This window comes from Oratosquilla oratoria, chromosome 2 (assembly GCF_046742065.1).
Source record: "Oratosquilla oratoria isolate Oo_2021 chromosome 2, ASM4674206v1, whole genome shotgun sequence".
Lineage (NCBI taxonomy): Eukaryota > Metazoa > Arthropoda > Malacostraca > Stomatopoda > Squillidae > Oratosquilla > Oratosquilla oratoria.
In genome coordinates, this window is record NC_134778.1 from 50297512 (window position 1) to 50310011 (window position 12500).

The 12500-nt window shown below is 39.3% G+C and overlaps 1 protein-coding gene across 1 annotated transcript in view; it reads left to right on the plus strand.

Moving 5' to 3' along the window:
- Positions 1-12500, plus strand: part of LOC143038656 (fat-like cadherin-related tumor suppressor homolog) — a gene marked incomplete at its 3' end in the record, with an annotated part of 278347 nt that overhangs the window by 184938 nt on the left and 80909 nt on the right. The window contains 2 exon segments of the mRNA XM_076208162.1: positions 4457-4665; positions 7872-8016. Coding sequence (XP_076064277.1) covers positions 4457-4665; positions 7872-8016 — 354 coding nt within the window.

Here is a 12500-nt window from a genome sequence, read left to right on the forward strand (position 1 = left end):
GTGTGTGTGTGTGTGTGTGTGTGTGTGTGTGTGTGTGTGTGTGTGTGTGTGTGTGTGTGCGTGTATATAGTCAAAGCATTGCCCATAGAGCGGGCCATATATGAGCTTTCAGCTCTCATACGGGAGAATAATATCTGGTCGATTATGAGTCCAATACGTGATCCAAGACAGTGGTGAATGTCACACACACACACACACACACACACACACACACACACACACACACACACACACACACACACACACACACACACACACACACACACACACACACACACACACACACACACACACAAACACACACACACACACACACACAAACACACTCACACACACACACACACACACACACACACACACACACACACACACACACACACACACACACACACACACACACACACACACACACACACACACACACGCGCACACTCTCTCTCTCTCACACACACACACACACACACACACACACACACACACACACACACACACACACACACACACACACACACACACACACACACACACACACACACACACACACACACACACACACACACACACACACACACACACACACACACACACACACACACACCCCGCGGGTGTGAGTGCGTACAAACTTCAGGACCTAACGGGATCTCAAACTGGATACTTAAATAATGTAGTGAACAACTAGCCGACAAGGTTCAAAGTTTTATTGTAGGTTTGTGAATGAAAAAGTGCAAATATGGTACCAATTCACAAAGGTTGAAGAAAGAAGACTCAACTAAATCATAGACCGATATCATTGGCTTGCACAATGGTAAAATTTTGTGAAAGGGTTGTATAAGATCGATGGACCAAATATATTTTACTCGAGAGTGATTGACGCGCTACAAGGGACAGAGGAGTGGGTGGACTGTGTGTACCTCGACCTAGAGAAGACTTTTGATAAGGTGCTTTACGATCTAATTACTGCATGTGGAAATTGGAGCACGTTGGGGGACTAAGAGGCAATCTACTGGAATGGCTGGTTTTTTTTTTTTTTTTTTTTTTTTTTTTTTTTTTTTTTTTTTTTGTGAAGAGACAGCAGTAAAGGATAAAGTGTCAAGATGGAGAACGATAAGGAGCGGGGTTCCACAAGATTCAGTACTTGCACCGATAATGTTTCTTTTCCATATCAATAACCCGATAAAAGGTGTAGCAAGCTATGCTAACTTGTTTGCTGATGATTCAAAAATCATAAGAAGAATGAAAAACGAGGAGGAATGTAGGCTGTTGCAAAATTACCTACGCTTTATTTCTGCATGGGAAATTAATTTCAAAAAATGCAAAATACTGGAAATAGGCAATAGCTGCAAAAGACCATCTACAGATTATTCCTTGGAAAGAGAACTCATTACAAAATTAATAAAGTAGAAATATTTGCGAGTGTAATAAAAGACAGCCTGTCAGCTAACAGACAAATCAACAGTATTATGGGAGAGACGTACGGACTGCTGCAGAAAATTCAACTTTTTTTTCTAAGTGGTTGAAGAGATGATGAAAAAACTCACAAAAATACTGATCCATCCAAGACTGTGATATGCGTCAGTGGTATGGTCCCCACACAGAGTGAAGGATATAAGGAAGATCGAGAGAATATAAAGGGCAACAACAAAGCTGGTCCCCAGCTTGGTAGACAAACCATACACCATACACAAACCATACACAGAGTCTGCCAACTTTGAAAGATCGAAGAGAAAGAGGTGATAAGATTACAGTATTCAAGTACTAAAGGGAATAGATTACATTCAAAGACGGCATATCTTGATTAAGGATGAGAGGGCTTTAAGCGGTCATGGGAACAAATTAAAAAAGATCACGTGTCAAAAATAGTTTTCCATATTGATACATAAATACTTGGAAGAGATTAGAAAGTGATATAGCCCAACCTGGAAAATACATGAATTCAGATCTAAATGTGATGATTGGAAACAAGGCTATAGATTAAGTTATAAATGTACATGAATCTGATGCTACGTATGATGAATTAGAGACGAGACTGGATGAGTACCACTCAAGGCTTTAAAGACATTTAATTGGTCAAATTGATGGTACGCGCGTGCACGTGTGTGTGAATGGTCAGAACATCCACTGCAGGTACATAGATTACATCTTCATTAAGGTAAATGAAGAAAATGAAGTTGAAACTCTTCGCTGCCGCCTACATAAAGTATGCGGACCACGTTTCCCAACAGAAAGTTGCAGAGAAGAAACAATGTGTGTGTGTGTGTGTGTGTTGATAAGAAAATAAGACATATTTTAACACCATTGTCTATATAAAGGCCAGTAGCTATAAACATTGATTGAATGACGATAATGAGTGTCCACAAAGGTTTAAGGGCTATATTGTTAATGTATATATTCGTAGTAACCTCTCACACTGCAGCACTTGCATGCAGGTACATCGAGAAATACAACTTGCATCACAAGCATTAGTTGACAATGGATTCCTTAAGAAAGACGTCCTGTATGTAGCCATGAAAATAATGGAGAGATGACAATCAGACAACAGACAATTAGTCTATAATCAAGAAAAAAATTAGTGCCACATTCACTTATACATATAAATGAGACGATAAAATATTTAAATAAATTGTTAAAAGAAATGTAAAGCTTAAGGACCCCGAATCTAAAATAAAATTCATTATCTACTACAAAACTATGAAAACCAACCAATTTATATTAAAAGATAGTTCCCATCTAGAAGCTGACACCCTTCGGGCTGTGTATAGATTTAGCTGGGAAAAGGGGGACTGTGCAGCTCTCCCTTCTGCCCATATCAGCATGACAACGATGAAATCAATTAACAGCCTTAGTTGGCACCGTTGTCCGGGAGCCCCGAGAAACCACATGAGACTAGATCGTGAAGCCAACATCAATTAGAAGGATCTTAAGAACACAGAATTATTAGTTACCTCCCACGACTCCTCTCCATTCTTGAAGCCTTACTCGAATTACGCCCTATGAGGCGGTCAGTGCCAGTGAGAATGAGGAGCTACTTGTGTACAATAGGTTTCTCCTCCCAGTGTTACAGCCGGTTCTGTTTTTGGTGAGGTTATAACAAACGCATTTCTTAACTTTGGTCTCAATACAAATAAATTACTTAGGTCTTAGAAGGGTACAATATAGCTCTATGATAAAGGCCTGCCACAGCTATCTAGAAGGCATCAAGCACTATGATATTCAAGAGGAGGTTCAATTTAGTTTTCAGTGGCTTTTGTTGGAAAATGTTCACCCAGCTGTCTATGCATATTAGAATTATAGTTTTTGTTACAGCCATCCACCTCCTTACATTTTTTTTCCTTTTCTTTACATGAATGGTTTTCTTGAAGAAATGTAGATACTTTATGCTGAGGTCAGACTTTGTATTAGATTTGTATATGTATGCTTGGTCCAATATGTAAAAGATGTACTCAAAATCGGACCATTTTACTAGTTACTTTGTTTGCAACGTGTAGTGGTCACGTTGGTTCATATGAACAATCTACCTCCCCCTTCATACTATTATGAACAAGTTGGGGTGAAGATTCTTTACTTTATTAGAACACTATAGACTTCACCAGTATACCCTCACCTGAAGTGAAATGTACTATTTGTAATAATTAGATGAACTGGACAAAATACGCCAAGAGTAAGGATGTTTTTGTTAAGTGTCAAACAAAAGACTTAAGTACAGATCTACAACAGGTACAGGGACTGGAACATTTTTGCCAACCCCAGCTTGTCACTTCAGACCTGGGTCCACGTAATATATTTGTTATATGTTAATGTGTTATTTGTTGGTTATTTGTTAATGTGTTTACTGTAGTAAACACATTGATAAATAACCTAGCCTAATCTAATCTAAATTAACCTAATATAACCAAACTTAAATTAACCAGGATAGGATGGGCAAAGTTTGAATAGGTTGATAGGCTAGGTTGGGGGCAAATTTTCATATGGGAAAAGGTGGCAAATAATCTAACGTACCTTATTTTAACCTAATTTAACCCAGTCAAGTTAGTTTTGATTATGTGGAGATGAAAAAATCCCTGTGTGGGAAATGTTTTCTGGAGACGTAGAGGTTATATAAAATGATCCGTCATGCTTTCTTGTTTCCCGTATAGAATTTATTTATTTATTTTTAACATGTGATAACCTCAATTTCAAAACAAATCGACCATGAATACTAATTTCAACCTAAATTTATCTCGATTTGACAAGTTGACCTTCAAACTCGCCACATAACATGAGCCCACTTTCAATTCATAGCAATGACTGCAACATGCTCTGACCTAGTCTGACCTCGTCTGTTAACACCTGACCTCATTTGACCTTCACTGTTTCCTCTGTTATGTCTTGCCGAAATCCCGGGAGGTAGATTCCACACCTTTCTTTGACCTTTTCCCATCTCCTTGAACTCATCCATCGACCTCTCGACCTCTTGCAGGCAATATATTCACCCAGGCGCCCTTGGATCGGGAGGACCGGACGCTCTTCACGGTACCGGTGGCTGTCGTGGACGCCGGTGGTCGGGCAGACTTCGCACAGGTCCGGGTAGTCGTGGAAGATGCCAACGACAATTCCCCGGTTTTTACGCTTCCATCCTATCAGGCTAACGTACCAGTCAATGTAGCTCCGGGCACCATCATCCTCAAGGTAGGGCTAGTGATTTTGCTTTATATGTCTTTTTTATTATTATAAAGTGTAAAAAATGCGTGCGTGTGTGTTTGTGTGTGTGTGTGTGTGTTTGTGTGTTTGTGTGTGTGTGTGTGTGTGTGTGTGTGTGTGTGTGTGTGTGTGTGTGTGTGTGTGTGTGTGTGTGTGTGTGTGTGTTGTGTGTGTGTGTGTGTGTGTGTGTGTGTGTGTGTGTGTGTGTGTGTGTGTGTGTGTGTGTGTGTGTGTGTGTGTGTGTGTGTGTGTGTGTGTGTGTGTGTGTGTGTGTGTGTGCGTGTGTGTGTGTGCCAGCGTACGTGTGTGCGTGTGTGTGTGCGTGTTTGTGTTTGTGTGTGTGTGTGTGTGTGTGTGTGTGTGTGTGTGTGTGTGTGTGTGTGTGTGTGTGTGTGTGTGTGTGTGTGTGTGTGTGTGTGTGTGTGTGTGTGTGTGTGTGTGTGTGTGTGTGTGTGTGTGTGTGTGTGTGTGTGTGTGTGTGTGTGTGTGTGTGTGTGTGTGTGTGTGTGTGTGTGTGTGTGTGTGTGTGTGTGTGTGTGTGTGTGTGTGTGTGTGTATTCACCCAGTTGTATTATACGGGAAGGGGAGCTATGCTCGTAGTGACCCGTCTTTGTATCTCTCAGCATCTAGTTTGTTCTTAAATTTCTGTATGGTGTTTGTGTGTTGATATGTCTAATTTGTTTGTATGTCAACTTTGAAAGTGTTGGGGCCATCTTTGACGTTGCTCTTTGGATTCTTTTTAATTTCTTTATGTATATCATATATACATATATATATATATATATATATATATATCTATATATATATATATATATATATATATATATATATATATATATTGTACTGGGTATCCATAGTATCTTATCAGTGTCACTAAGAATTTTTTTACCATTACTTCATCCAAGTAATTAAAAACCACCTTTATTGGTTTTAGTGAATTGTAGGTTTCTCCAACTATTTTGTTTATATGCTTGTCTGGGGACATGTCTTTAATGATAATTACTCCTGGGTCCATATTTTCCATGCTTTGTCTCTTCTACCTTTTGCCTCACTACATTTTTTGGTTGTACCAGCACTAAATGTACACCTTTTCCTGTTTTTATTTTGTTACGTAGTATGTGTGAGCAAATTTTGACGCGCCCCGAAGGGATTTCTCCCCGTCTTCTCCTTTATGCATGGGGGGACGGAGAGGGGGGGTCACCGATTTAATGAAGCGGCCTTGCTGTGGATGTGCTGTGTCTTGCGACGCTGCTTCTGACCCAGGGCAGTGGACAAGGTGCAGGGATGACCCATCATCCAGGAGGTGCTAAGATGAGAGGGAGGGTGGAGGGGTGTGGAGTGTATTCAGGGATGGAATGGGTGGGAATGTTTTTATGCCTTTTCCTTTTTGGCTACCTCCCTTGTAAGGAGGAAATGGCCTTGGTATATGTATGTATGTAATTTACGTACTTATCCACTCCTTCATTATAGATTTCTTTTAATATCGTCCATTTCTCTTCCATCTGTGTTTCTTCATTAAAGAAATTTTCCCAACTCGCTTTTTGAAAGAATTTTCTGAGTTTCCCAAAATCCGTTTTGTTATACATTTGTCTTCCTTTTCTGTGTTTCTCATTTCTTCCTAAATGAATTTCCTCTTTTAGTTCGAACTCAATTAGTACGTGGTCACTCTTCCATATTGGTGTCTTTTATTCAATTTTACCCACAATTTCAGGCTCTGACGTAAATATTAAGCCTAGTCTAGACGGTTCTTCATTATTTCTATATCTGGTATTCTCTTTTACCCATTGAATCATTGTGTATTCAATGGTCATGTCCAGTAGTATATTTCCCCAAAGGTCCTCTCCACCTTTCACTGTCATCTTCTCCCAATATATTTCTTTAGAGTTAAAATCACCCATAATTATTAAGTTTCCTCCTTCATTCACTATTTCTTTTAATGCATGTCTTGTGTCTTCCAAGTATTTTGGAATGGTCACTCTCTTTCCATCAATATGTTTTCGGGGCAACATATATTACTACAAAATTCTAATTTTCATGTCACTATTTTTAATCCAGTCATTATATAAACCTTGTCCAGCAGTATTTAGTGGTAGCGGACCTTTTTTTTAATTTCGTCTCCACAGTTCCCATTATATCCGGTTTCTCTTCCACCAGATAATCGTTTAATTCATTTAATCCCGAAATCATACCAATTATATTGGTATACGTTACTATTAATTGTTTCCTTTTTCTTTTTATTCTGTTTTCCTGTGTTTCCTTTATATATATATATATATATATATATATATATATATATATATATATGTACATATATATATATATATATGTATATATGTATATATATATATATATATATATGTATTATATATATATATGTATTATATATATATATATATATATATATATATATATATATATATATGTATGTATATATGCATATATATGCATATATATGTATGTATATATATGTATATAATATATATACTGTATATATATATATACATATATATATATATATATATATGTATATACATGTATATATATGTGTATATATATGTAATACATATATATATATATATATATATATATATATATATATATATATACATATATGTGTGTGTGTGTGTGTGTGTGTGTGTGTGTGTGTGTGTGTGTGTGTGTGTGTGTGTGTGTGTGTGTGTGTGTGTGTGTGTGTGTGTGTGTGTGTGTGTGTGTGTGTGTGTGTGTGTGTGTGTGTATATACATGTATATATGTATACATATGTATATATATATATATATATATATATATATATACATTATATATATACATATATGTGTGTGTGTGTGTGTGTGTGTGTGTGTGTGTGTGTGTGTGTGTGTGTGTGTGTGTGTGTGTGTGTGTGTGTGTGTGTGTGTGTGTGTGTGTGTGTGTGTGTGTGTGTGTGTGTGTGTGTGTGTGTGTGTGTGTGTGTGTGTGTGTGTGTGTGTGTGTGTGTGCGCGTATGTAGCCTGTATACGTATGTACCTTTCTTTGCTTGTTTGTCTGCCTGCCTATCCGTTTTCCTCTTTGTTATAAACAGCCTGGAGAACCCAGATCAATTCCTCTTGTCCAACAGTCCACAATTTTTTTTCCGACACTCCCAAATACTCCCGATAATCCCACCAGATCTTTTCTATCCTTGTTTTGAATTCCTCTCGCACTTCACGTTCAGGTGGAAGCTGAGGATGAGGACGAGGGTCTCAACAGGGAGATTGTTTATCGGATGTACGAGGCTGACAATTCTGAAGCACTCAATCTCTTCAAGGTCCATCCGAAGACTGGTAGGGTCACACTTGCCGCTTCGGCTCGAGGAAGAGGTGAGTACAAAGAAAACGGGGAACCATTGACGTCACCTCAGAGGCCGGATTGCCCTGAAATACATTATAATTTACATTGTCACGTTGTATGATGAAATCTCAACTTTGAATGTACTCACAATGTCATGTCGTAATGTGAATGTTCGGATTGTATATTGGTTTATGGGTAATCTCAATGTAATACTGACGCCATACGTAATACGATGTTAGGTTGATACTAAAGATCCAATAGAGCATAAGATCCTTGTATACAGTAGTACTGACGATACAGAAAACATCATGGATATCAATAAATGTTGGCAATATCAATATTGCCTCTGAATAATGACCAAATATAAGTCCCACATATGTTTATGTATATATTTTTTTCGTTGTTGACAAATAACAAAACGGCTGTAGTTTGGTCCCGCGGAGTGACGAAGAAAAGGAAAATAAGTACAGTTAATATATAAATGGATAAGTATTCATGCTGCTTCTAAATGGTAGAATGCAGAGAGAAATGATAAAAAGAATAGAAGAATACTGCCAAGAGTTACTCGTCAAATACCCTAATTAAGTCAGTTCACTCATTTGTAAACGTTGGTAGTGTACCAGGTAGACCAGGTATCAAAAATGAATTAGTATTGTTCTCTTTAAGAATTATTAAGAAAAAACACCTGGGAAAGATGGCGTATAGATGGGTTTTCGGAAAGACGCTGAAAAGGCTGGGAGGCTTTTTGGATAGATTTAAATGAGTGCATAGAGAGATTAGGGAGAAACGTCAATGTAGTAGTATTGGGAGACCTTAATGCTAGGGTAGGAAATGAACCAATTGACGGAGTGGTTGGGAAATGTGGAGTTCCAGGAAAAAATCGTATTGGAGAGTTGATAGTGGAGATGTGTCTAGAAAGAGAGTTGATGATAGCAAATACAGTATTTCGGAAGAAAGTCAAGCATAAGTACACATGGGAGAGGGTGGTGGATGGAAGGGTGGTAGATAGAGCGTTAATGGAATATGTAGTGGTAGATAAGAGTATAATAGGAAGAGTTATGGATGTAAATGTGCTAAGGGAGAGAGTGGGGGAATATCAGATCATTTTTTTGGTGGAAGGTAAGTTGAGAGTGAAGGATAGATGGAGAAAGAGGAAAAGGATAAAAGATAGGGAGGTGCTTAGGGTGAACTGCTTAAATGAAAAGAAAAGAGAAGGAGTACAAGAAGAAGCTGAGAGAGGAGTGGGAGGGAGTGAAGGATAGAGTAGAGCTAGGAGTGGAGGAGGAATGGGGATGGTTCAAGGAGGGAGTCATAAGGTGCGCAAAGATGGTGTGTGGAAAAAGAAGGACGGGAGGAAATAGAAGGAAGGGTAGTGAATGGTGGGATGAGGACACAAAGAAGGTTGTAGAAGAGAAGCGAGCTTTCACAGATTGGTTACAGAATAGGACGAGGGAGCCATATGAGAGGTACAAAGAAAAGAAAAGAGAAGTAAAGCACAAGATAACGGAGGCAAAAAGGAGAGCAGATGTGAAATGGGGTAAGAGTATGACAAAATTTTGAAAGTAATAAAAAGATGTTTTGGAAAGAAATTAAAAGAGGAAGAGGAGGCGAATCAAGTAGAGAAGAAAAGGTAAAAGGCGCAGATGAGAGATGATAATGGAAAAGAAGGCAGTAAGGGGAAGATGGGCAGAGTATTTTAGGGAGTTACTAAATGTGAAGGAGGATAGGGAGGGATAGTTGCAGTTGGAAGTGCTAAGAAAATGAGAGTAATGAGTGAGTAAAATAAAGGAGAAATAAGGAAGAATGAAGTGAAGGCAGCTGTTAAGATGATGAGAGCAGATAAGGCACCTGGTCTGGATGGATGCCATGCAGAATGTCTGAGGAAAGGAGGTACAGTGATGGTGGATTGGCTGGTGAGGTTATTTGATGTTTGCTGGAGAGAGGGTAGAGTGCCAGAGCACTGGAGGAGTGCCTGTATAGTTCCACTTTACAAGGGAAAAGGGGACAAGTGTGAATGTAGTAGTTTCAGAGAGATTAGCTTGTTAAGTGTAGTTGGGAAGGATTATGGGAGGTTCTTGATTGAGAGGCTTAGGAGAGGAACAGAGGAAGTAATTGGCGAGGAACAGTGTGGATTTAGGATAGTTAGAGGTTGTGTAGATCAGATCTTTGTGGTAAGACAGATATGTGAGAAAGCTATACGAAAAGGTGAGGATGTTTTTTTTATGGATTTGGAAAAGGCTTATGACAGGGTAGACAGGAAGGCACTGTGGGAGGTTTTTGCAGATATACGGTATACGAGGAAAGATTCTAGGAGCTGTCAAAAGTTTTTACGAGAGTAGTGGAGCATGTGTCAGGATTAGAATTGGAGTGAGTGAGTGGTTCGACGTAAAGGTGGGACTTCGTCAGGGATGTGTTATGTCGCCCTGGCTGTTCAAATTATAGGCAGATGGGGTGGTGCGAGAGGTAAATGCAAGGGTGGTGGGTCAGGGATTGGAGATAGTTAAAGAAACTAGAGAAAAGTGGGAGGTGAGCCAGCTGTTTTTTGTAGTAGAATCAGAGGGGTTGAGGAAGTCACTGACAGAGTTTGAGAGAGTGTGTGAAAGAAGGAATTTGAAAATAAATGTAGGTAAAAGTAAGGTGGTGAGATGTACAAGGGTTGAAAGTGGCAGCAGACTGGAAGTGAGCATTAAGGGAGAGCGACTGGAGAAAGTGGATAGTTTTAGATACTTGGGTGCGAATGTGGCAGGAAAGGGTGGAGTGGAGGTGGAGGTAGAATGTAGATTGAGAGAAGCGAGTAAATGCCTTAGTGGATTAAAAAGTGTAATGAGGAATAGACATTTGGGAATGGAGGCTAAGAGGAGATTATATGAAGGAATGATTGTGCCAACAACACTGTATGGGGCAGAAACATGGAACATGAGAGAGGAAGAGAGAAGGAGTTTGAATGTGTTTGAGATGAGGTGTCTGAGAAGTTTGATGGGGGTTACTAAGCTGAATAGAGTGAGAAATGAGGAGGTGAGGAGGAGAACAGGGGCGGTAAGGGAGTTGGGAGATAGGGTGGATGAAAGAGTATTAGGATGGTTTGGACACATGGAAAGAATGAGTGAAGAAAGACTAGTAAAAGAGGTATGGAAGGCAGATGTGGAGGGAGTGAACATGAGGGGGCGACCTAGGGTGAGATGGATGGATGGGGTGAAAGGGGCTTTGGGGAAGAGGGGAATGTCTGTTGGTGGAAGGACGGGAGAGGACAGAAGACAGAGGTGAATGAAGACTGGTTGTATATGGATGATGTTGTGATGCATGTGGTGGAATGGGTGGAATGGGTGGGGGGGTGAGGTAGTATGTTCGAGAAAAATTTGACGCAGACCGAAGGGATTTCTCCCCGTCTTCTTTTCTGCATGATGGGTCGGAGAGGGGGGGTCGCCGATTTAATGAGGCGGCCCTACTGTGGATGTGCTGTGTCTTGCGACACTGCATCTGACCCAGGTCAGTGAACAAGAGTCAGGAATGACCCGTCATCCAGGAGGTGCCAAGATAAGAGGGAGGGTAGGGGGTGGAGGGGAGTGGAATGTATTTGGTGGATGGAATGGGTGGGAACGGTTTTTATGCCTTTTTCTTTTTGGGTACCTCCCTTGTAAGGGGGAAAAAGCCTTTGGTATATGTATGTATGTAATGTATACAAAAAATCAGAATTTATAGATATAGACTAGGTAAAGTTTTAGCTGAGAACCAACTAAGAGAACAAGCTATATTGTGTACTATGAGCCATGGCACATTTGATCCGGTCATGAGGAAAAATAGATAAGTAAATGAACAGATATATAAATTAATAGAAAAAATAGATAAATGAATAGATAGATTAACAAATAAATAAGTGGATAAGTAAGTTAATAGATATATTAATAAATAGTTTAACAAATAAATAAGTGAATAAGTTAATAAATGAATAAATAGATAAATAAGTAAATTAGTAAATAGATAAATAAATAGGTAAATAAATGAATGAACATACAGATTCACAAGTAAGCAAAAATTAATAAATAAATAAATGAATGAATAGATAAATGAATAAATAGATAAATAAGTAAAAAAGTGAATAAATAAACCATTTACAGACAATGAATCAGCTAGTTGAGGACACGACAGAGTACAATAAACCTCTATGTTTAGCTTTTTTCGATAATGAAATGGCTTTCAACTCGGTAAAACCAATGGCAATACTAAATTCTATACGCAAACAGGGTGCAAACGAACACATTGTCAGGGCTCTAGAGAACATTTATGCGAAAGGGAGGAGCCTACGCTAGCAGAGGCCTAGCTGCCTCTGACGATACTATCTCCTTTGCCCTATGCGCACAGGCTGTTGGGTCAGGTTACATTCAACTACTGCTGGGAATCGGATAGGAATGAAGGATTCTAACCCACAACTAAGCGAATGCGAGACCAGCACGCCTCTCATTACGCCACCAGCGCACTTATGCATAAAGCGCTGCTGTAATGCGATGGCAAAGAT